Raw genomic sequence first — 23,777 nt, 5'->3', positions numbered from 1 at the left:
GGGGCGGGTGGGTGGGTGGGTGCTGCTGGCTCTGCAGCCGGGGGTGCAGGGACACCTGCAGTGGTGTGAGAAGCTTGCTTCTGCTCTACGTCAGCCGCTGGAGGTTTGAGGATGGCTGTAGCGAGAGTGGTCAGCACACCAAACTGGGTTTAGGCATGGTGTGAAAGCACTTCTTTAATTAAAGATGCTGCGGATACGGGTGAGGAACGGGGGAAGGAAGAGCTTCTGCTTTCTTCAGGTAGATCCCACTCCTGGTGCAACATCCATACAGTTGCTGCTGGTCCAGGTACATGAATAGGGCTGGCTCAGATTTTTATGTTTTAATGTTGTTTTGGGGGTGTGCATGTGTTGTTTTCACACTTTTCCCAAGCAGTAGTTAGTCGCGGGCCTTGCTGTCACAGTGTGGTTGTTTTCAGAGCACCTCTTCTCTAGCTGGGTTTTGCTTGCAGCTTGATGAGCTGCCTGCAGCCAGCCCTTCAGACAGCTGGGGTGCTGAGCCTGGGTCCTGGGCACGCCAGGAGTGTCCGCTGGCGGCGGGCTGAGCCCACGCTGGGCAGCAGACACAGGATAGCAATTGGGCATTTTTGCACCGTCACTTGCCCTGGTGGGATTTGAAGGCAAGTAAGCTGTAAGGTTGAGGTTTAATGAGACTGAGTGGAGTAGGAGCAGTATCGGCTGGTGTTTTAGCAGCCCTGTTGCCTGCTAATGCCCTTGAACCGTGAACAGTGACGAATGTCTTCTCTGGTCATGTTTCAAAATCCAGAACTTTAACTCTAAAAAAACCTTAGCCTAGCCTAAGACCACTTCCCCCCCCCCCCCCCCCCCCCCTCCACCGCATCCACTCTTAGTGGGCATTTCAAATTCACTTTATAATTTTAAGTTTGACCTTGCAAAACGCTTCCCAGTGCCATCCCAGTGTCTGGGCTTGGCCACCAGCAGCTGTGGCAGGCACACTTTGTTACCTGCAAGGTGGAACCTGGACAGGTTGAAAAGCTGATTTTTAAACTATTGCACATTTGCATATCTTTTAAAAATAAACTTTTCTCATCCACTGAGAATCTCGTGCGTGTGGAGCAGCCTGGAGCTGGAAGCTGGTGGGAACAGAGGCTGTGGTGTTGTCCCCTCCACCCAAGAGCCTTCCCCAGGGCTGTGGGGACCTGTGTTGCTGCTGCCTTGTCACCAGTTCACAGATGTTTTCAAACAAAGTGACAGAAAGTTGGAAATTTCATATTTAAGAGTTACGTTTAAGAGCACTGTTACTTTCAGTGTATTTGACTACCTTTTTTTCTAGGCACTATTTTAAAAGCTGTCTGTTGGATTGGAAGGATCTGTCTTTAATTTGCCGGGCACCAGGACCTCCCCTGGGAAGCCTGCAAGGGCTGTGGGGATGGGGGTCTCTGCTAGAGCCCCGTGTTGCCAGTCACAAGCATCTCTCATGACTTTGTGTAAGGGATGCTCTCCTCCCGTGGAGCTGCTCTGCTTCCCCTGTCTGAGTTGGTTCTGCTGCAGTTCCCCTCATCCTTCCCCGGGCTGCTGCGGGGCAGTCGCTGAGCCCCCGTTATGCCAGGTTAGCATTCACTTGTGACATCTCATTCTGCTTTAAAATACAACCCCAACAGGACAAGGTGGCATCCCCAACACCCTGCATGTCTTTTTGAGGAGTTTGCGATGTGCAACTGTCTGCTTCATTGTTTCTGGTTTTATTGGAGACTTTAAAATAGCAAAAGTATGCTTTTTTTTAAAGCTAAATCCCAAGTCTGCAGGCACCAGTGTGATCGTGAGATGTGTCAGGTGGACTTGAGGGTTTGACAGGAGAGCAAGTGTAAGGGAGGGTGCGGATTCCATCATCCTCTGTGGTGTCCTGGGTAGAGCCTGGAGCCACTGTACAAACCCAAGACGGAAGGATTCTCCAGGTTGGGACTAGGAAGAGATGTGTGGAAAATCAATTATATTCCTAATGAACTGAAGTGTTTGATAAAGGTGTATCCTTCAAGAAGGAAAAATTACCTGCAGCCTGCGCCCATCTGCCAGGCATGGGCAGCAGCCATCCTGCTTAGGGCAGGAGTGTGGGGGACGTGAGCGGTGACCTGTCCTGGTGGAGTGTGGGATGGGCTGTGGTCCTGGTGGGCCAGTGGCTGAGCAGCACTGAGGACCCCAGGTTGCAGGCTCGGCACTGCTTTGGGTTTGCTAAATGACCTTACATGTGCCTCTTCGTTCTCTGTGCTTTTGCTGGGGCAAAGAAGTGAATTTTTGAAGTTCCAGCTGCTTTATTTCCAATGAACAGCACTGTGCTTTCAGAAGCTGGAAGCTATTAATATAAATATTTGACTTCTTTTGAGCTAAAAGCTAATTTTGCCCTTTCCTGGTTGCCCCAACAGTGTGCTGGGGAAGAGAAGCGGGTCGGTACACGCACTGTGGTGGTGGGGCACCGTCCAGTTTCGGAAACAGATGCATACGTGGCACAGAAGTTCTGTGACAACAGGATTGTCTCCTCCAAGGTGAGCTTGCTCCGCTTGTCCAGGTGCATCGTGCACAAGTATTCCCTGCTCGTACGTTCACCCTGGCTTTATTTGATGGTTGTTCTTGAAAGTGAGAACCTCTGAATTCCTCAAGGATGGATGTAAAGGTCCCTTTGCATGCGGAGGTCCATACCTCACGCCCCAGCTCCAGTCTCACTGTTAGGCTCTCTTTCTTCCTATCAGTCCAGTGGGGGTGCGTACAAGTTCCTTTCTTCTAGGCTGGATGTGAGCAAAGCACATGGATGTGTCATTGTTGAGGGGGGGGGGTGTTTGTAGTTTTTTGGATTCGGTTTGCTTTGTTTTCTGGCATTCCCTTTGGGAAGAAAGGACAGGTTAAGCGTAATATGGCGTGAGGCAACAGCAACTCGGATTTGCAAACGGGAGCGGGGATTATTTTATAAATGGAGAGAAAAATACTATTCCCCTATTTTTAATTTTTTTTTTGTTTTGTTCTTGTTCCATGGGATTTTTCTCTCTTGAGATAGGACAAAAATAACCATGCTCTGTTTATCCCTTTGGATGAAAGGGGAAACATTCATACTGTATTAATGCAGCTTTTGTTTATGGTGGAAAACTGCATGACACCCATCTGCCTTCTGCTTAGCTTTTTTCCGTGGCATTTATGAAGTTGTTCCGAAAGAATTGAAGCAGATTCCAGTAAAATATCAAACAAGTGGCATCCCATATTGTCAGCACAGCTGGATACATAACACATTGGTTAGGATTCATGATGCTCAGCATAGTTAGGCTTTGGTCTTACTTCACTTGAGCTGTAAGGGGGTTTTTCCCCTCTTTTTTTTTTTTTTTTTTATACAGTTTGGGTCTTATATGATTTTATATGCCTGTGCTGTCTGACTTTATATTGGGGAAAAGTTTTAAGTCTAGCCGTGCTTGATTTGTGTGGCATTCCCGTTGACGTTTCCCTGGCATGCAAGAGGGTCCTTCAGAGAGGACACCTTCCTCATTTCTGTTCCTTTTCCTCTCCGACAAATGGTTTGTTTTAGCACTAATTTTAAATCTACCCTGATTTATTTTCGAATATTGTGTCCTTGCTCTCTTTTCCCATTTATATTTGCTAGACAGGGAGTCTTTTTACCTGACTAGTCTGTTTTTGTAATTAAGTGGACATTGGACTTGGCTGCTTTATTATTCTTTTTTTATTCAAGGCAGACTGAAAGATCAGATATTAGACCCTTTATTTTCCATGTTGTTCTTAAATTCTACATGTTTTCCAAAGTAAATGATTTGGCAGCCTTTTTAAAATGGTAATGAAGCACAACCTAATAACAAACTTGTATTGGGAACATGGCTTTTTTTTTAACAGAAGAAGCTGGTTATTGTAATTTGTTTGGAAAAAAATATAAATCGCTGCACTGTGCATTATGTTTTCATGAAATCACGTCTCTGCAAATGCCTGTCTAGAAGTTGTCTGCTGAAACAGAGCCTGTTGTTTTTATCTTATTTTACCCTTTTACCGTCTTCAGCCATGTAGGTGGGTTATCTTGACCAAAGAGAAATAGTCGCCGATTTTAAAGCAAAGAAACAAACCCTCCCATGTAGCTGTGAGACACTTGCAGGTGTTCAATGAACGAGTGGAGAGAGACGGAGCTCGGAGGTGAAGCAGGAGCTCAGTGGCATCTCAGCGTCCAGCTGCACTGTGCCCCTGGTTTTAAAGCAGGGACCTGGATCTCTGCTGGGAGCACGCCAGGGCTGCTCAGGCAGCTCGCTGGGGTGCTCCTTGCTGCGTTAGAGGGAAAATGCCTTTCTTATTTGGTGCACATGCTTCCCATGTTGTAGCTCTAGTCCCCAGTCAGCGTGGTGCCTCGGTCTGTCGGTGAGCCTCCCTCTCTCCCCGCAGTACACCCTCTGGAACTTCCTCCCGAAGAACCTTTTTGAGCAGTTTAGAAGAATTGCCAACTTCTACTTCCTCATCATCTTCCTCGTGCAGGTAAGAGCTTTGATGCGGAGGGTGGGTTTTATTTACGTACTGATGGTAGACACAGCTTGAACAAGAACTGAGGTTCAGAACTGGTTCTGTTGCTGCTTATAAGTGGTTTGTTGTTGGAAGCTGTGTTATAATTCTGGTACACCACCCAGGGCATAAGAACAATTAAAATATTTGGGCCTGTGGCATGTGAATGACTGCTGAAACAATTAAAAAAGCATTTTAACTCTTTAACCATTAACATCAGTCAACTGGTGAAAATATGTTTGGTGCTACAGAACTGAGATCTAGTTTTTTGTCACCTTTCCTTCTGCTGTTACATAGCTGAATTTTCCCAAGTTATAAGATACTTGTATATCTTAGTTTTAGCGAGTTTCAAGGCAAGCAGGATAAGAGAGGCCGGACTGAGGAATATTCAGAGGATGCACCACATAGGCTTTGGGAACATGAAGCTTCAGGAAGCTGCTCTGCACAGACAAAATAGCAAATTTTATACATGGGCAAACTTTTTCTGCTCTGCTTTGTGGCTTTGGTTAAGGAGCAGATCTGAATACTCATTTTCTATTCTGTCAACCAAGAAAAGCAGGCTGTCAAAATGCATTGGGGCAAAGGGAGTTTGGGAGAATCGCTGCAGTGCATTTATTCGCCTTATAAATCCTCAGCCTGGGGCTCGGCAGACAGCCTGCCCTAGGGCTGAAAATAGGCATCAAAACTCTGCCCCCGCACATTAAATGTTGCTGTGCAGCTACGGCAAACAGCCTGCTGTTAGATGACTTCTCCGGGGTTTTGGTGGTTCAGGTCTGGGGTATCACTCTTTTTAGGCTGCGTGTTTAAAAGACGAGTGCCTGAAATGTTTTATCCTTACAGTAAAAGTTACGATTTGTAGTCATTTTGGTGGCTGCTGCAGAAATGGGGGATCCCAAGATAACGGCAGTTGATGGCTCCTCCTGGCAGTGTTACATGAAAGGCCAATTTACCCCGGCATCAGCTGGCTCGCCTCCATCTCTTGATTTCGCTGGCGTTGCTCCATTTTGTCAGACTGAATTTGTAATTTGCCTTGAACTGAAGTGATGCCCTGGAGTCGGGATGTCCTTTTTGTGTAGTTGGCCACTTAGTGATGCGGTATTACATTTTTATCTATTGAACCCCTGGCTATGGAGAACATGGGATATTCTTGATTATACTTAAAAAAAAACATTGCAGTTTAGCTACTTTACACATTTTAGGCACAGGTGTATGCAGGTGAGGGAACAGACTGGCTGTTTCTCCTTGGTTTTATTCTGTTAGCACCTCTGAAATAAGGGAGCAACACTCGTGCTCTTTTTATTAGAGGAAGAACAAACCCAACTGAACAAAACCCGACCTGACAGCGCTAATATACTTGCTGCTGTATAGAGTAACCGACTGCCCCCGGGCACTTGTTGTTCTGGAGATGTCACTTGCCTTAAAAAAGCATTCAGGGCTACTCCATTCATTTAAAATCCCAAGGGTTATACCTTGATAAGTGGCATCTATAGCTTAAATGTTGGTGCTTATCTTTACATTACTTCAAATTAATGGAATTGCCCTATGTGCTGCATGAGGAGTGAAGCATCCCGGCGCTTGGGGAATTGCCTGGTGCCCCTGCTCTACCTGCTGCTGAAACCCTTTATCAAAATGTCTGTTCCTCCAAATTCCGCTCTTGTTTTGGAGAGAGAAAATACCTGTATTAAATGTAGCACACATATTAGAACACTAACAGGATACAAATAGCTGTTTCTTTGGGTCGTCTGTTGCAACATTCAAAGGAAACTGAGTAAACTCCTGATGGAAAGGACTGGCCCAGGGTAAACATAGTCCAAGTGTGTTTGTAGACAGGCCAAGCTGATGGATGTAAGTTAATTTAGGAGGTTCCAGGAATGAAAAATGTCCCTTTTGATTGATGGAGGTGACTTCTGTACTGTGGTCTTCAGTCTCCTAAACAATGAGTTAGGAAGAAGCCATTAAGTAACAGGAGGATTTTGTCACTCTTTAAGTGGATCCAAATTAAACTGTTTAAGTCCTAAACCAGCTCAAAAATAGCTTCAAAGGAATCTGCCTTTGATGTTCTGGCTCGTTGCTCGTGTGTCCTTCAGCTTTCCACCAGCCATGAATGGGAAGAGCAGTATCCAGCCATGGGATGTGCGGGGAGTGCCTTCTCCAAATACATAAATGAGTTATCCCGGGGACTTCATCTAATATTTGCATTCATACATCTATAGTACAGCATTTGTGTGGACAGAAATCGTATGATTTGTTTAAACAAACTCAATGCAACTACATCTTGCCCACTGCAGAAAACTGCTGCTGGGCAGCAGGAGGTCCTCTCCCTTGCCCTTCTCAGCTAAAAGCCAAAGTTCCTCTTGTATTCCCAGGATCTGTCAGGTTTTTGCAAGAGAACTGTTGGCTGACCAGCCTAAAGTGCAATGATGCCACCCCAGTGCATGGCCGTCCCACGTGCTGCATGTCCTTGTGACGCTTGGCACCACCATCACTCAAGGTTGTTCCTCCAAGGTCTGATTTCTGCCAGGCTTTCTGCTTGTAAACATTTTACACCCATTTGATTGAGCCGGGGCTTTGTGTCCCTGGAAATATTTGTTGTGTTTATCTTGGTTTACCCTCATGCCCCTTAACTCGTACACCACTTACCTGGCTGCTGCTTGCGGCATATCTCTTCCACTTGGATACCTTCTGGCTCTTCTCTCTCTGGGTCTGGTACTGCAGGGTAATATTTCAGAGTTAAAAATTTCCACGTAGCTTCCAGCCGGTAAGAGCAGTCCTGTCCTTAATGCAGCATTTTACGGGCAGCCTGAAACAATAAATATACAGATGCTGCTGGTGAGCGTGCCAGGGAAGCGCAAACAAGCGGAGGGAAACAGAGTCCCTTTGTGGGGACACAAAGCCTTTCTGCTGAGCTTCCCTGTCCCTTTTGTCACAAGCTTCACCATCTGCCTCTCCTGCTCTGGGCACAGCAGGAAAAGCTGCCGGTGGTGTGTGCCGTGGTTCGGAAGGTGGGGCAGGGCTGTAGCTTGTCCTCCTCTTACGTTATTCCGTCCCGGTTACGAACCTGTCCTGCCGTTCTTGCCCCTCGGGCCAAGCCATGGCACAGTTGATGAACGATGGAAGGGGCTTGGTCTTTGCCGCGGTGCTGACTGGAGCACCGCACTGAGCTTGGGAAGGATCCAGCCGTCCCCCTGAGGCCCTCAGTCGGTCGCTGTGCTCGAGTCGTGCTCTGAGCTCCAGATCTGAGAGTTTAAAGACAAAGTATGGATTTCTGTTCTATTTAAATATTCCTGTTCCGTTATGCAATGTATTTTATAGGTAATTTGGGCTGATGCCTGTTACTTTTAACCTCGGAGTGTCAGTGGCTCAGGGCGACTGGTACTGGTCTCCCTCTTACAACCGGCCGCGTTTTAGGGTTCAGATGTGCCCAGTCTTCATGCCAAGGAGGAGAAGCACCCCTCCTGTGGCTTAGTGGGAGACGAGGGTGGATTTTCCTGTGCTTCAGAAATGCATGAAGCGAACTCCATCTCAAGACGAGGAAGAACTTCTTTACCGTGAGGGAGACATCCCCAGGACAGGCTGCCCAGAGAGGCTGTGCAGGCTCCTTCTCTGGGGACATTCACACCCGCCTGGACGTGACTCTGTGCAACCTGCCCCAGGTGACCCTGCTTTAGCAGGGGCTGGACTAGGTGATCTCCAGGGGTCCCTTCCAATGCCAACTGTTCTGTGATTCTGTGCTGCTGCCTCTGCCCCACTCCCCTCCCCTGCCTCGGTCCTCTCCAGCACACCCCGTGGTGGGAGCAGGCTTGCTGGCACCCGCACCGTGAGTAGTTGCGTTTATACAGCCTGTCCCCAGCAGCCCATTCATCCAGGCTTTTGTTTCCCACTAGAGCAAGGTCAGACTTAGGCTGTGAGCTACTTCTGATAGGGATTTTCCCACCTGAGGACATCCCATGGTACTCGGGAGGAGGTGGTGTAGTCCCCTCATGATGGAGGAGAGCACTCCGGGGGATGCCTGTGCTGGTCATTCTCGTGTGCCCCTTCCTCCCCTGCTGGCCTGTGCCTTACCCCCAGTGGGATGAGCACCCTTTTGCCCCCGTTACCAGAGTTTTTGATTCTTCTGCTGCCTGGAAGCCAGTTGTCAGCAGTGCATTTTTTCTCTCTGCAGGTGATAGTGGACACCCCAACCAGCCCGGTGACAAGTGGCCTCCCGCTCTTCTTTGTCATCACTGTCACAGCTATCAAACAGGTACAGGTGTCAGCGTGGGGGGAGGAAGATGCTCTTTAAGACATGCAGTAGAGAAAATGATGAGCGTGTATCTGAATATACTCAAAAGTCACCAAAATGGGCTGGTAGGTTTGGTGAAGCCCTCTCAGAAGGTGAGACGTGTACTGGTGCTTTTCAAGAGAGGCTGCATGTTGAGTGTGGTTATTTATTGCTCTCTCTTTTTTTGACAATGTAAAGCATCTCTATATGTACCGTTGTAAGCAAGCCACGAGGGTCAGTAAAGGTTACTACTGTAGTTCTGGCTTTACTTGAATTTTTCTTCTCTTTTTAGAAATGCTGTCTGAGTCTTCGCAGAGATGTGCTCCAAATATAGCTCACACTCTGCTCTGGTGTTGGTAAATGGAAAGGACAGGTTCTGTTCAACCACTCAGCTAGCCGTGAAAATATGCACTTCTCATCTTCTTGCGGTGTTAAAAGCCCTTCCTCCCATCGTACGCACATGTGCCATTTAAAATTTCCTCTACAGAAGGATTGAATAATAAAAGAAGTTTCTTCTTCAGGGGCCAGAAAGGGAGTGCTAGAGTAAAAGCCATCTGCTTCAAATCTGAATGTTTTATTCTTTCAGTAAAGACTGAAGAGGAAGAGTCTCATCCTGCGTTACCATAGGAAAGAGTTGCGGGGTGCTAAGGGTATTAGTCATATTATCAGCCACTTCTTGCCAACGCTGAGAATAATAGAAACATGTTACAGTAGTTCAGCTGCTTGTTGCATGCGCTGCATATAGATTATTTTTGTGTGTTATTTTAATCGGTTATGAATCTGTCAAATATGCATATGAAGTTTTTAAAATAAATTGATTCATCCTGAGCTACTCTGGTTGATGTTTTGTCAGGCATGAAGGAGTTCTAAGGACTGCTTAATTTATTCATTTTTTAAACCTGTCCCTATCTCTGTCCCTACTCTTTCTCTTTCGGTAATTTACTGCGTTACGAGTTTGTGTTGCCTGTATTTGTGTGCTCAGGGATATGAGGACTGGCTGAGGCACAGAGCTGACAACGAAGTGAACAAAAGCAATGTCTTCATTGTCGAAAACGCAAAGCAAGTGCAGAAGGAGAGTGAGAAAATCAAGGTAACTGTTAACAGAGAACTTGCGTGTGGTTATCGCTGAAGCCGATGGGAACACGGGGTATGTGGTAAGGAGACAAGAGCAGGGGAGGAGCGATGTACTGCGGTTAGAGCTGCCCCAGTGAGCTCGCTTTCAGATGAGATGCTCTGAGAGTCGTTCCTGGTTAAGGAGTGATGCTGCTGCTTTTTTTTTTTTTATTGCTTTTGAAAAGCTGTCTTGCAAAAGCCATACCAGGGCTGACAACTGACAGATCTGTCAGCATTTTGCAGTTCTCCAGGACAGGCAGTCCTCTTCTATTTCCAAATCTCCCAAGGACACCAGGAAAGTACGCTTAGCTTTGACGTTAATTTATCACACTGCACTTCAGACAAGTACAGTCTCTTGCTCCATCGAGATTTAGCAGAGACATAAATACTAACCATGCCATGTGGGCACTGGGAGTTGGTGCTGGGCTGGATCAACCCTTTGGGCTGTGGAGTGATGCTCAGGGACCTGTGCACCTCCTGAAGCCTGCTTTCCCTTTTAGCCAAGACGCTATCTGCTAGGCTTTGAGAGAAGCTAAATCTGTGACTATCTAATAACAACTGAGAGGGCTTTTCATGTAGATGTTTCCTTTCTTCCAGGTTGGAGACATAGTAGAAGTGAAAGCGGATGAGACCTTCCCCTGTGACTTGATATTTTTGGCCTCCAGCAGCACTGATGGGACCTGTTACGTCACTACAGCGAGTCTCGATGGCGAGTCCAATTTCAAGGTGACGGGGATGGATGGGGCAGTGCTCAGGGGTACTTGGATGCCTGGAGCTACCACTAAAGCCAGTGCTTGAACGGGGTGGGATGTGCTTAACTGGAGGATGCTCCTGCAGAGCCGATCCCCGTGGCTGTATTTAACAGCTCTTCCCTCTGTCTGCTCCCAGTGCATGGGTGCAGGGGGCATGGAAGCCCTCTGGGGATTGTTTGTTTCCACTTTGTCTCCCAACAGCCATTTCTACTGGCGCTGCCCCACATTGTATCGATGTTTATTGATACGGCTTTGCTGTTTTATTGCCCATTGTGGGAAAGTGGTAGTGCTTTCCTGCTCCAGCTGCACATTGCGAGGTCTGGTGCATTAGTAAAACAGTGCCTGCAGCTGCTTTGGCTCCCTTTCCAGTACCTGCTGACGTGTCTGTTACTAAACTGAGTTTTTCCAGTGAGACTGGGGACTTTTTGAGGCAGTATGTCTACATTAATTTGGGGATTTTTTCACTTGCATGAGAAAAACATTGCTTCTGTTTTTTGGGTTTTTTTCACCTTTTCCCTGAATCAAGCAGTGAAATTTAATACTAGTCTTGCTCAAGATGAATCTCCAGTTTATTTTTTTTCTTCATTCACACACCCCAAACTAGGGAAAGAAACAGCAACAACAACAGGAAAACTTATATGCATCAGAAGACATAAACATTTGTTTGCACTTGTGTTTGATAAATATTTATACAAATAGCAGCAACTGCAATAGTAAGACTGGAAGGTCCTTTCAGATGACATGATTCATTCCAGCACACTCTGAAGTCAGTGGGATGCCATTGGCAATCTGGTCTGTATTGTATGGGCTCTGTGGCTCGTCTTTTTACGGGTGGCTGTTAATCGGTACTGGAAATCTTGTGTAGGAGCTGATGCAGTGCTGGTACACCGTACTGGTTCCACTAGTGAGGAGGAGTGGAGCTTTGAAGTGGCTTGAGGCTAAAAATAGATAACCATGTTAAACAGGCAATTGCTTCTTTGTGTCAGGTGTATTATATGCATGAGTTCACATAACTTTTGCAGAGTCTTGGCTCTTACTAACTTTTGAAGTCTGTAAGTGCAATGCTGAATTTCTATATTGAGCACTGTGGTGTGTTTTTCTTGTTTTCTGGGTTCCTGTAGGTGACTGGGAGCCGTCTCCTGTTTCTTGATGAGATGAAGATGAGTTTGAAAGGGGGAGAAGGAGTAGAAAAGCAAGTGGTGATTGGGGATATGGGTCTGACATTAGGAACCAGGGTTTGCTGCAAAAGGAGGGCGAGGGGAGCACATTCAGGTACCCACAGAACCTCATCTGCACTTCTGGTATTTGGGGCATGTCAGGTCAAGGTATGGGAAAGATGCCTGGTTAAGTGAAAGTGGAGCAGAACCACGAAGGCGATTTTGTCAGGGCTCTGTCTTTGAAGTATGCATCTTCGGTCATAGGTATCTAAAAGAACATGTGTTTTCTAAGTGTGCTAAAGGACTGAGGATGTAAAGATCGTGGAACTGATTAGGAGGCAGCTTTGAAGGGTCACTCAGTAATTGCACAGTGTCCATGGTGACAGGAGCAGTGGATGCAAAACCCCGCGCAAGGGTTGGGTTTGGTACTGGGCACTGCAGGAAGTTTTGAGTTGTTTCACAAAAGCTGTGATTTATACCAGAGGTGTGTATGTGTTTGTGTGTCTGCTTTCAATACGAAAAGCCAGGCAGGCTACCAAAATGACATGAAGGTGGGTATTTATAATGTCGTGACTGCAGCATGTGTAACGTAACAGTTCCTCCCGGGATGTGCAAGGAGGGGAATGCAAATGTAAGGAGTGGAGGAAGCTTTTTAATGAATTTGTTTATGAAGATGGATTGAGGCAGCTTGCTGAGCAGCCTGCCGTGACTTGGAGCTCTGAGCAGCTCCTATAAATAGAGCCTGGAAGGCAGCGAGCAGATCCTTCACGGTTTCCAGTTAATTGTGAGAGATGAACCTTTGCAGCAGCAGCTGCTAAAAATAGTTTGGAGTCTGCCAGCACTCCGACTGATCCCTGGGCGCTGGAGCTGGTGTCTAATTACCTTCAGGAGCGGGCAGGCAGGTGGTCCCCGGGAGCCCCTTTGCCCTGGAGGCACCTGCAGCACCCCCCCACCCCACCCCAGCCGGGGTGGCAGCAAGTCCCTGCAGAGAAGCCAAAGATGCTCTGCTTTTGGTGCACACCTTACTGAACAAACATACAGCAGCTCCTTCCTGCTCTGGTTTCTCTTAAGCTTATTGACTTCAGTCTTTCGCTGAGAGATGCTTCAGCTGCTGTGTGGGAGCAGGGCGAGGGCTTGGGTGAGCTGCTGGTGCTGACAAGCCTTTGCACAGTGGTGTTTAAAGTAATGGGGTAAAAAACTTGGATGGGTGGTGGTGCTGCGGGCTCGTGGTGATTCTGCCTGTGCTTCTCTGTCCAGACTCACTACGCAGTGCGGGATACCACTGTGCTCTGTACGGATGAAGCCATTGACTCCCTCACAGCCACAATCGAGTGCGAACAGCCACAGCCTGACCTCTACAAGTGAGTCTGCTGCCCCTGCCCGGTGTCATCTCCCTGCAGACACCTGAGCACCATCAGTTAGGGGATCTAATCATTTACAGTTCAGCAAAGCGAAGGGCTTTCTCTTTTTGTCAGAGCCCAAAAGGTTTCTCCAGGCAGCAAGAAGCTGCCGGGCTTCTTGAATATGAGGATGGCAAAGTTGACACCACATTTCTTCAGGGCTCGGTTTCTTTGCAGCAAAACCTCCCCCATGTAACACTCATCATGGTGTAATGAGCTATTTTTTGTCAGCTCAGCTGTAGCAACAGTCCATGTGCCTGTTCTTAGGGCACTCTACCTCCCAGCTAAAATGCATTGGGCCAAATGATTTCCAGGAGTAAGCGGTCTTTGTTGTTAGCATCCCTTGAAGGAGGTTCGTTGGGGTGTGTTGCATGCTGTAATGGGGATGTGCTGGAGTCCGCAGGCACGGTCAGGTGCTGCTGCTGCCCTGTGGTAGGTGGCACCTGGGGGACACCCTTGGCTTTGGGGGGGTGTGTGGCTTCTCCCTGTCCTGAGCACAGCCACCTTTCTGAAGCATTAAACTCTCAAATGCACTTGCTTACATGTTTGCTTCCATCTCCTGCCAATGACTTCTTTTAGTATGCTTGTAGTAGCTCTTTATAATGTGTTTGTAATGCAAGTTTTTCATACCTCTATTGCAGATTTGTTGGAAGAATTATCATCTACAGAAGTAACCAGGAGCCCGTAGCCAGGTTGGTCTTGCAGCAATCTTGCTGACCCTCCTCGGAGAGGGAGGTTGGGTATCTGCATTGAATTTCAGGAACCTGAACTTGTGCTGCCATCATTAGGAAATGTCTTTCTTTAACCATTCCAAATATTTCATTGTTGAGGGAGGCTTATAGTTAACATCTCCACTTACTCCCTTCTGCTGTCCGGTGATATGTTAGTGCCCCTCTTGGGGAAGCAATGCGGGAACTGCCAGTAATGTCCTCCCCTGCTGATGGGAAACAAATTTACAAAGCAATTGCAAAATACTGGTATTCATCAGTGACCTGGATGAGGGACAGAGAGCACCCTGGGCAGGTTTGCTGATGGTACAGAGCTGGGAGGAGCGGCTGATACCCCAGAGGCTGCGCTGCCATTCAGCGAGACCTGGGCAGGCTGGAGGGTTGGGCAGGGAGGAACCCAATGGAGTTGGGGCTGCGCTGCTGGGGGGCACCTCTGCGGAGAGGGGCCTGGGAGCTCTGGTGGGCAGCAAGTTGCCCATGGGCCAGCAGTGTGCCCGGGTGGCCAAGGCGGCCAGTGGGACCCTGGGTGCATCGGGAGGAGCGTGGCCAGCAGGTCGAGGGAGGTGACTCTGCCCTCTGCTCTGCCCTGGTGAGGCACATCTGGGGTGCTGGGTCCAGTGCTGGGCTCCCCAGTTCAAAAGAGACAGGGAGCTGCTGGGAGGGGCCAGCACGGGGCTATGAAGATGATGTGGGGACTGGAGCATCTCCCTGGTGTGGGAGGGCTGGGAGAGCTGGGCCTGTCCAGCCTGGAGAGGAGGCGGCTGAGGGGGGATCCCATCGTGTCTGCAAGTATCTTAAGGGCCAGTGCCAGGAGGACGGGGCCAGGCTCCTGTCAGTGGTGCCCAGCGACAGGACAAGGGGCAAAGGGCACAAACTGCAGCACAAGAAGTTCCTTCTGAAGACGAGGAGGAACTTCCTTACCGTGAGGGTGGCAGAGCCCCGGGACAGGCTGCCCAGAGAGGCTGTGCAGGCTCCTTCTCTGGGGACATTCACACCCGCCTGGACGTGACTCTGTGCAGCCTGCCCCAGGTGACCCTGCTTTAGCAGGGGCTGGACTAGGTGATCTCCAGAGGTCCCTTCCAATCCTGACCATTCTGTCATTCTGTGAAGGAAACTAGAAACTTAAACATCAATTAGTGTTTCAGGGGAAAAAAAATAAATAACATTTATAAGTCATCAAAACCAGATGGCTGTCACCAGAGCAGTGCTGGCTGTGTTTCATGCTGTGCTGGTTCTACCTGGACTCTAGAAGCAACAGAGTCATGAGTGGGGTTTTGAAGAGAAACAAAAGTACAGCCGGGAGCAAAATAACCCATTGGCTTTGGTGGCGTTAATCGACTGTGCTGGAATGGACAGGTTTTCAGTGCTTTTAAAATCAGTTTTTTATGTAAGCGCTGGAACATATTAGATCTGAACATTTTGTACTTATTCCTCAAGAGCCTTACTGGTAATCCCCCATTAAATTTGAAACTTTGAGCACCAAGGGTAGTCTGTGTAAAATGGAATAGATACAAAAGTATATAAATAGAAAACTAAATTTAAGCAATGCCCAATTTAACATACAAAACAAGTAATCAGATCTAAAAACCATCTGTTTAGCTTTATAATCTATCTCTGGGTCTAAATTATAAGGCAGATTGAATTTTCTTTAAGTGATACAATAATTTCTTTTATGTTTAGGTCTTTGGGTCCTGAAAACCTGTTGCTGAAAGGTGCTACTCTCAAAAATACCAAGAAGATTTATGGTGAACAGTTATTATTGTTATTATTTTATTTATTTAAATAGTTCTGATAAATAATGACAAATGTAGATGTTCATCACTCAACCTGTCGAGGGAAAATACTTCCTTACAGCTTGCCTGCCTGGGCTCCACAGTTAGATTTGGTATGCAAGCTGATTGCAAAGTTGACAGGGTGACATTAGGAGATACTGGCGATACCTGCGGTGTGGCCGAGTGCAGGGCGTGTTAATACACCTGAGCAAGCTTTTCCTTTTACCTGAGATACAAAGAGCAGGCAGCTGTTCCCAAATCCTTTGCTGAAAACATGCGCTAGGATCACTGTCCCAGACACTAGTGATCGAGGGTGACGGCTGTTACAGAAGACTGATGTTTTTTCTGACTGTATGTGATCCGTAGGCTCCTGCTCAGTGCTCTGGGATATGTGCAATTACATTACTTAGCAGCCTCGGAGGTTTCTGTAGTTGAACAGTCCTTGGGTAATGCCTTTTTCTTCAGCTGGGATTCGAGTTTCATGTAACCACCAATGCCCCTCATGGCTAAGTGCGAGCTGGGTCCCTCCGGGGCTGCGAGTCCCTTATGAGCCCTGCTTTAATACCCTGTAGGAGTTGCAGTCTATACTGGAATGGAAACGAAAATGGCTTTGAACTACCAAGGGAAATCTCAGAAACGGTCTGCTGTAGAAAAGTGAGTATTTATAGTCAGCAAAAAAATGGTAAAAGCTGTTGTTTTTTTGTTTTTTTTTAATGGATGACATGTACAGAAATAATCCCCTAATCTGCTGCCTTTTGTTTCAGATGCTCTCTGATTGCATAGAAAATCTGTGTATTTGATTAAGCATATCTTTCAAGAAGCTGTATCATTTAGTAGCTTTTTTTTATTTAAAAACAAAGTTAAGAATTGTTAAAATGTATGAACTGACCCTGAATATCTACAGTGTCAAAAGCACTTGTTCTGTATTAACAGAAAAACATTCCCTTCTTAAAGTAAGGAAGTCTTGTTCCTGCTTATTTGTGTCATTTTCTATATAATAATAGCTGCAAGAATTTTAAAGAGAAACCTGTCTTTCAGATCTATCAATGCTTTCCTGATAGTGTATTTGTGCATCCTGTTGAGCAAGGCTACTGTGTGCACAACTCTGAAATACGTCTGGCAGAGTAATCCATTTAATGATGAGCCTTGGTACAATGAAAAGACTAAAAAAGAGAGAGACACATTCAAGGTGAGTGGATTTGTATTTCAGTGCCTCCTCCGGCTTTGTTATTCTGAGGGTTTTATTTAATCTACAGTGTCTGCTGCTAGCCCTGAGAGCCCTGTTTGCTCACTGGAAGTGCTGTCGTTTCCTTTGTCTCGAGTGCTGTTTGCCTTTCTTTCCTGCCTCTCGTGCTTGTGCAAGGCGATGCTTGCGTGGAGCGGGACGAAGCATAAATAAATACTGTATTTTTTAGAAATGCAGCAGCTGATTTGATGTGGATCCTTATCTGAACTCGAGCTATCTTTCAGCTTTGAGTAGGTAAACTCAAACTGAGGCCATGTCAACCAGCTTCTTAAACTTGTCAAGACATGGGCAGTCAAGTCTGAAAGAGTGAATGTGAGTGTGTAGAAATCAGTTATTTGATGGATCATTGAGTAGGACTTACGGGAGTGTCGCTGCATGAGTTGTACCCTCACCATAGCTTGACAGGTCTCAAGCCACTTGCTCCTTGTTTCTAGTTACCCGAGATCAGAATGAGCAGAATGTAGTAGTATATGCTTAAGAGGAATATACTTGAATAAAACATAATTTTGGTCACTGTGAAGCGGTGAGATGTACCCTTGTATTATACCCTTGTCGATCTGCAGAAGACAGTGAGATTTATCTGCATGAAAGGAAGGTGGAATTTGGCCCTGTATCTTAGCTGTATTCGTTTTCAGATTTCGTTGGGTTTTTTTTTTCTATTTAACCTTGGAAGAAAAGCTGCCTAAAACCCCAGAGGTGTTGCTGTAAACTGCTCCTGAGTTACACCTGATAGGCACAGACTGCATCGTCTTCTCCTCTTTCTATGGCAGGTCTTGCGGATGTTCACAGACTTCTTGTCGTTCATGGTCCTCTTCAATTTCATCATCCCAGTCTCCATGTATGTTACAGTAGAGATGCAGAAGTTCTTGGGCTCCTTCTTCATCTCTTGGGACAAGGAGATGTATGACGAAGAAATAAAGGAGGGAGCATTGGTGAACACCTCAGACCTGAACGAAGAGCTTGGGCAGGTCAGAACACGCTCTGTTTGAATCTGCTTGGATGAAACTGTGAACAAAAACATCCTCTCTGATAGGAACCCTTGTTGTGGCAGTCCCTTGCGGTCCCCTCAGGGCAGAGCTTCAGCCGGTTTGGTGGCACTTTCCATTTAATGTGATTCTACTCGCTCTGCGAAACGGATAAGGTTATAAATAGTGCATGAAAGAGCAGGAATTGGGTCACGCCAATTGTTTCCATATTGGGGAATATCAGGCACAGCTCTCTGCATGTCAGGGTGGTTTACTTTCGCTGCTTCAATTGAAAATTAAAAATCCTGTCTTTTCGAGGATTAATGAAAATGTCTGCCCAGCCATCTCTCTGGGCACGCAATGCACGTGCAGCCACGCTGCTGCTGGCTTTGCTGGGGCAATTAGACAGCTCAGGCTTCCCTTTCTTATCTGCACCGGGAGAGAGGTGTAGTGCCTCCTGCTTTTTATTTTGCTTTAACATAAATATATAAATACTTAGAGTAGCAATTACCTAATTCAAATACAGCACCAAGATGGAAATCCCCCAAAGGAGGCAGCAAACCTGCAGCAGCAGCTATATGAGTGCTAGGAGCTATAGCAAAGGACCCAATAAAGAGGGTGAGGGGAACACACAGAGCCTGGAAACAGATTTTTAAGTCTTCAGGAGCTGCCTCCTGCCACCTGTGCAATGGGCTGAAAACAAAGGAGCTACTCTGAGGAGCAAAGTAGTAGAACTACGTAGTGGTGTAACTCCTGTGGGGCATTCGCATCTTTGGGGCGCCAGTTTAGGATAGCAGCAACGTACTCTTCAGCATTGGCACAGATGCACTAAACCACCCCAGCCTCGTTGTTTCTGGGGGGCTCCTTCCCAGGCACATGGGGCTGGGGTGCAGCGAGGCAGCCTGCCTGTTTGCTTCTAGGTGGAGTACGTCTTCACAGACAAAACTGGGACCCTGACAGAAAACAGCATGGAGTTCATAGAGTGCTGCATAGATGGGCATAACTACAAAGACTGCATTTCAGAGATGGATGGCTTCTCTCAGACTGATGGACCCCTAAAATATTATGGCAAAGCAGAAAAGGTGAGAAATCTGCATGTTGATGACTTAGGGTTTTGTGGTCAGCTCCTGGCTGGGTACGTACAGCAGAAGGCGGGGAGGGGGTGTTCATTTTTTTGTTTTAAGATGCATCCACAAAAATCACAACCAAGCGCTGCGAGGTGGGCTCGGTGCATGGCATTGAGCTGGCAATGAGCCCTCCCTCCCTCCTGCCCAGAGCCGTGAGGAGCTGTTCCTGCGAGCCCTCTGCCTGTGCCACACTGTTCAGATCAAGGAAGCAGACCAGATGGACGGGCTGATAGGACATCCAGAACGCAAATACTCCTATATCTCCTCTTCCCCAGATGAAATTGCTTTGGTGAAAGGCGCAGAAAAGTAAGACTAAAAGATCGTTGGGTTTTTTAATTCCCTCTCTCTGGTGGGAAGGAGGTGAGGGTTATCTGAAGGCGATAGACCCCTTTTCCCCGGTCAAGACTGCAGCTCCCTCTGCAGTGTCTCGTTGTGACACTAACCCTGGGCCTGACCTGTAGCCCTGTGATGCCATGTGTGTCTGTGGGTTTAAATGAGCTCTCTGTAAAAGGGATGCTCTGCAAAGGGTCTTCCCTGCGCAACTTCTTTGGAGGTTGTGGTTTGCCTTCGCCGCTGAGAGCAGCCCCGAGCTGCTGCAGTGCCTGGCTGGGCCGAGGCTCCTTTGCTGGAGCCCCCATGGCCACGTGCTTTTATCGCCGAGAAATGGAGGCCAGTTACCACGTGCATATTGCAGCCCAGTTGCTTCCTTGGCATGTAGCAGTAAAATAATGGGATGGGTTACTTTTATCAAATGCACGTTCGAACCCTGGCAAAGATGCTCAAGGCCAGGTTGGACAGGGCTTTGAGCAACCTGGGCTAGTGGAAGGTGTCCCTGCCCACAATAGAGGGTTTGGGACTAGATGATCTTTAAGATCTTGTCCAACTCCAACCATTCTATGCTATTGCCAGCCCCTAGGTTTTAGGCAGCGGCTGTTGCAGCTGTATATACTTGCTCATGGCAATGTAAATCTGCAGGAGACCCAGGGGACCACATCCAGAGGCTCTTGGTGTTTGTGCGCTGCAGTGCCCAGACCTCAAGGTCATGGGAGCAGTGCCAGGACACCACAGCAGGCTCTGCGTGGAGCAAGCAAACGTTCAGCCCAGCTTTTTTAGCTCAGGCTTGCTAACTTCTTTGCTCTTCTCTGCAGTACAGGAGGTGAAAAGAGAACATTGTTAGTGTATAATGCGTGCCCATGGGTGTTTTCAATGTTGTTCTGTCCTTTTGTTTATTGACAGGTATGGTTTCACTTTTCTAGGACTTGAAAACAATTTCATGAAAATACGAAACCAAAAGAATGAAACTGAAATGTAAGTGCCTCCGGGGCCGCTGAGGAGCGGGGCTGCTAGTGCTGTGCTGGCTCCCACCCGGCTTAGTTGGGTCTGGTCAATGTGGCCCACCTGGCAAGGTCAAGGCTGTTCTGCAGAGGGCTGTCAGCAAGGTGCAGGCTGAAAGGCTGGCTTGCAAAGATCTGCTGGCAATTTCAGTGACATCTAAATTCAGCTCCCTTTAAGTGCCCGCAGTCCCTTGTATGGATCCTTCATCTGTGCCTGGCTGTGCAGATGGCTCCCGGGATTCATGGGGCGATTGCTGACCTTGCAGACGGTGGCTGGGCCTCGCAGCAGGATGCTGCAAGCCTAAACCACATGATATGGCTCCCTTCCCTGTAACTTTTTTCCCCCTCCTGAGCTGAAAATAATTAGGTCTCACCCTGCGCTCACAGCTCTGACATCTGAGAATCACTGACCTAATCCCAGCGCTCCCCGAGAACTTGCCTCCACAAGCAAGTTTCACTTCTTACTCCCCTTATGGTGAAACTTCATTTAAATGCCAGAGACGATGTCACTGCCTGTGGCACACGGTCCCCGCTGCCTGCTGAGCTGCTGCCCAGCCTGGGGGCTCAGTGCACTGGTGGGCACCCACACCCCCAGCCCCATGCTCAAAGCAGCACTGCAGTGGGTGTTTTTACTCTCTCTTCTTGTGCAGTAACTGTAGAAAGTACATTGCCCAGTGGGTGCTGCCACTTGTAGGGTGTACTGATTTCTGCAGGTCGTTGTTAGTGATTTTCAGTCTTCAGTATTTGTCTTTTACTGAGTCTAAGCTCCTTTGGTTTTTTTCCCATAAGGTACCAGCTTCTTCACGTGTTGAACTTTGATCCTGTCCGTCGCCGTATGAGCGTCATTGTGAGAACCACCACAGGTATAGTTAAAATGCATTTCTGGGTTCCCATACATGTGTGCACGTGCACACAAGTACGAAACACATCCTCTTTATTCCTGTAACCCAGAGGGGCAAAGCTGTTAGCTCTTCTGAGCTGGTCTGATTAAATTCTGTACTGGGTCTGGTTGGGATAGAGTTAATTTTCTCCATAGCATTTGTCAGGGAACAGCACCAGATAAGAGTAGGGGACAGGGATGGGGACAGTGACCTGTGGAGAGTTCCCTGCTTGCCTTGTTCCAGCCTGGAGGTCCAGGTACAGGGAGAGGGGAGTTGTGAGACTTTCCCCTGAGTAGGATGGGTTTTCATGGGAGTAGCAGTCAAAAATTCAGAGGTCACCATCCTTCTCAAATGTCAGTCCTGTAAGGTATGGGTTGCTGATTTTACCCACCCTGAAAAGGTTGCCGAGGCTTCTAAACAGGCTCTGTCCAGCCTGTTGCAGCAAGCTCGCTCAGGGGCTGGTGGGGATGCCCAACGTCCCGTCTTGAGGTCAAACAAGGCTTTGTGCAGGCTAGTGTAAGACCACTTTTGGTACGCAGCTGGGCTTCTAGTAGTCCCTTCCTCTGCATCATTTGCTTGCTGTTGAAGCTGGTCAGTCTTTCTACAATTTGTGAATGCTATAAACTGTAATTTGCTTTTAGGAAAGTTGCTTCTCTTCTGTAAAGGAGCAGACTCCTCTATTTTTCCAAGGGTGCAGCAAGAAGAAATCCAACAAACAAAAGTCCATGTGGAGCGCAATGCTATGGTGAGCCTGTAGATGGAATTTGGCTGGCTCCTGGGGTCAGGAAAGCCTTATTCCAAAAATAGGAATGTGACCTTGCTTTGGAGGGAAGTACTGAAAATCTGTCACTTGACATTGTTTTGAAGCCAGGCTTCTTTCCTTTTCTGTTTCTTTGGCTTCCACCTTTATTTGACTTTTGATATACTTATATGGTCTCCATCACAGTTGTGTCCAAGCATCTCCTAAGCAAGTTAAAAATAGAAATAATAATAGCAGGCAGTTTACTGTGGTGGGAGTAGTGCCTGGTCCCGGTCATGAGGACACCCAGCCCCTGCTCTCCCTGTTGGATGCATGCTCTTGGCTCCGGTCCTTCCCTTAGTATCTCTCCGCCATATTACGTGCACGTAATAGGCGTAACCACGGTTGCTCTGATGGGAAGATGTTACTGTGTAAACACAGAGAAATCAGTCTTTTGACTCGAGCCAACAAATTGTCATTGCCATCAGGGTCAGTACCGACAGAAAGCACTGATGGTGGAGAAAAGCACTAGCCCTAAAGTGAGGAGCTGTAGAAAATCTGGTTTTAGGGCGCTTGTCCACTTTATTTTCTCTCCCTCTCCCTACCAGGATGGCTACCGAACACTCTGCGTGGCATTCAAAGAACTAACTCAGAAGGAGTATGACAAAATTGACAGGCAACTTAATGAAGCAAAGATGGCTCTGCAGGACAGGGAGGAAAAGATGGCAAAAGTTTTTGAAGACACAGAAGCAGACATGCACTTGATAGGGGCTACTGCTGTAGAAGACAGGTAAAGGGGTGACCACCACCACCACTGATGCTGTGGTACCTACGGTTTCTCTCTGACGTTGCATCGTGGCCCTGACTTGCTGTGGTGGAACTGAGCAGCCAAGCAGGTGCTGCAAGTGTCCAGAGTAATTAATTACTCTGTGGCAGTACCCTAGTTGCTAAAATTGGCTGATGTAGCAGGAATTAGGATATATTAATGAAACTACAGAATTACTTGTGCTTCTAGAGAGCGAATTAGGCACGCAGTGTTAATTTGTACATCAAAACAAATTCAGTTACAGTAACTGCACCTGTAAATTAAACTCTTGACTTTTAGGTCTCACAGTGTAAAGCGGTGATTTGTTTGTTTGGTTTTTTTAGCTGCAAATAAAAATTTGGGATTGATTGACTTCTAATCCTTATTCCTGTGGCAGTGGTCTCTCCAGCACGGGGCAAATCAATTAACTTCTACTAAGCTGGTGTTTCCTACCTGCAAAATAAGGGTTATATGGGTTAAGCATGGGCCAACCTGAGCAGTGATGTTTTGCTTCTGCTTGCAGGCTGCAGGAGCAGTCGGCAGAGACGATTGAAGCTCTGCACGCAGCTGGCATGAAGGTTTGGGTGCTGACGGGAGACAAGATGGAAACTGCCAAATCCACCTGCTATGCCTGCAGGCTCTTCCAGACCAGCACCGAGCTGCTGGAGCTGACGGCGAAAACGGTGGGTGAGAGTGAAAGAAAGGAGGATCGGCTCCATGAGCTGCTGATGGAGTACCATAAAAAGCTGATTCAGGAGATTCCCAAGAACCGGGGAGGCCTGAAGAGGTAAGTGAGAGAGAGGGCACAGCCCGTGCACGTTCTGGATTCAGATGCGAAGTCTGTAGAGAAAACGGGACCACGCGGTGGCCCTGGGGGGCCGGCTACTGGCAGACACCGTGGCTGGCACCTTTGCTTTGCTCATCATCCCTGGTATTTGTGGGTTTTGAAGTTAATTACACAGTTCCCTTAGCAAAGGGTGCAGATTAAATCCAAGGTTGCTATACC

The 23,777-nt window shown here is 47.5% G+C and overlaps 1 protein-coding gene across 11 annotated transcripts in view; it reads left to right on the top strand.

The window, feature by feature from the left end:
* Positions 1–23,777, top strand: part of ATP11C (ATPase phospholipid transporting 11C) — a 60,479-nt gene that overhangs the window by 16,245 nt on the left and 20,457 nt on the right. For 7 of the 11 annotated variants that reach the window (XM_055817822.1, XM_055817826.1, XM_055817823.1 and 4 more), the window contains exons 2-19: positions 2,379–2,498; positions 4,317–4,467; positions 8,654–8,734; positions 9,735–9,842; positions 10,463–10,591; positions 13,032–13,135; positions 13,816–13,866; positions 15,583–15,647; positions 16,247–16,328; positions 16,713–16,863; positions 17,691–17,888; positions 18,806–18,967; positions 19,161–19,318; positions 20,249–20,320; positions 21,136–21,209; positions 21,869–21,972; positions 22,575–22,756; positions 23,295–23,558. In XM_055817822.1, coding sequence (XP_055673797.1) covers positions 2,379–2,498; positions 4,317–4,467; positions 8,654–8,734; positions 9,735–9,842; positions 10,463–10,591; positions 13,032–13,135; positions 13,816–13,866; positions 15,583–15,647; positions 16,247–16,328; positions 16,713–16,863; positions 17,691–17,888; positions 18,806–18,967; positions 19,161–19,318; positions 20,249–20,320; positions 21,136–21,209; positions 21,869–21,972; positions 22,575–22,756; positions 23,295–23,558 — 2,256 coding nt within the window. The remainder of the gene's footprint in view (positions 1–2,378; positions 2,499–4,316; positions 4,468–8,653; positions 8,735–9,734; positions 9,843–10,462; positions 10,592–13,031; positions 13,136–13,815; positions 13,867–15,582; positions 15,648–16,246; positions 16,329–16,712; positions 16,864–17,690; positions 17,889–18,805; positions 18,968–19,160; positions 19,319–20,248; positions 20,321–21,135; positions 21,210–21,868; positions 21,973–22,574; positions 22,757–23,294; positions 23,559–23,777) is intronic. The other 4 variants (XM_055817825.1, XM_055817824.1, XM_027780184.2 and 1 more) reach the window with 1 other exon arrangement.

The sequence above is a fragment of the Falco peregrinus genome, chromosome 13, assembly GCF_023634155.1.
Source record: "Falco peregrinus isolate bFalPer1 chromosome 13, bFalPer1.pri, whole genome shotgun sequence".
NCBI lineage: Eukaryota > Metazoa > Chordata > Aves > Falconiformes > Falconidae > Falco > Falco peregrinus.
This window is presented reverse-complemented; position numbering and strand designations above follow the sequence as displayed.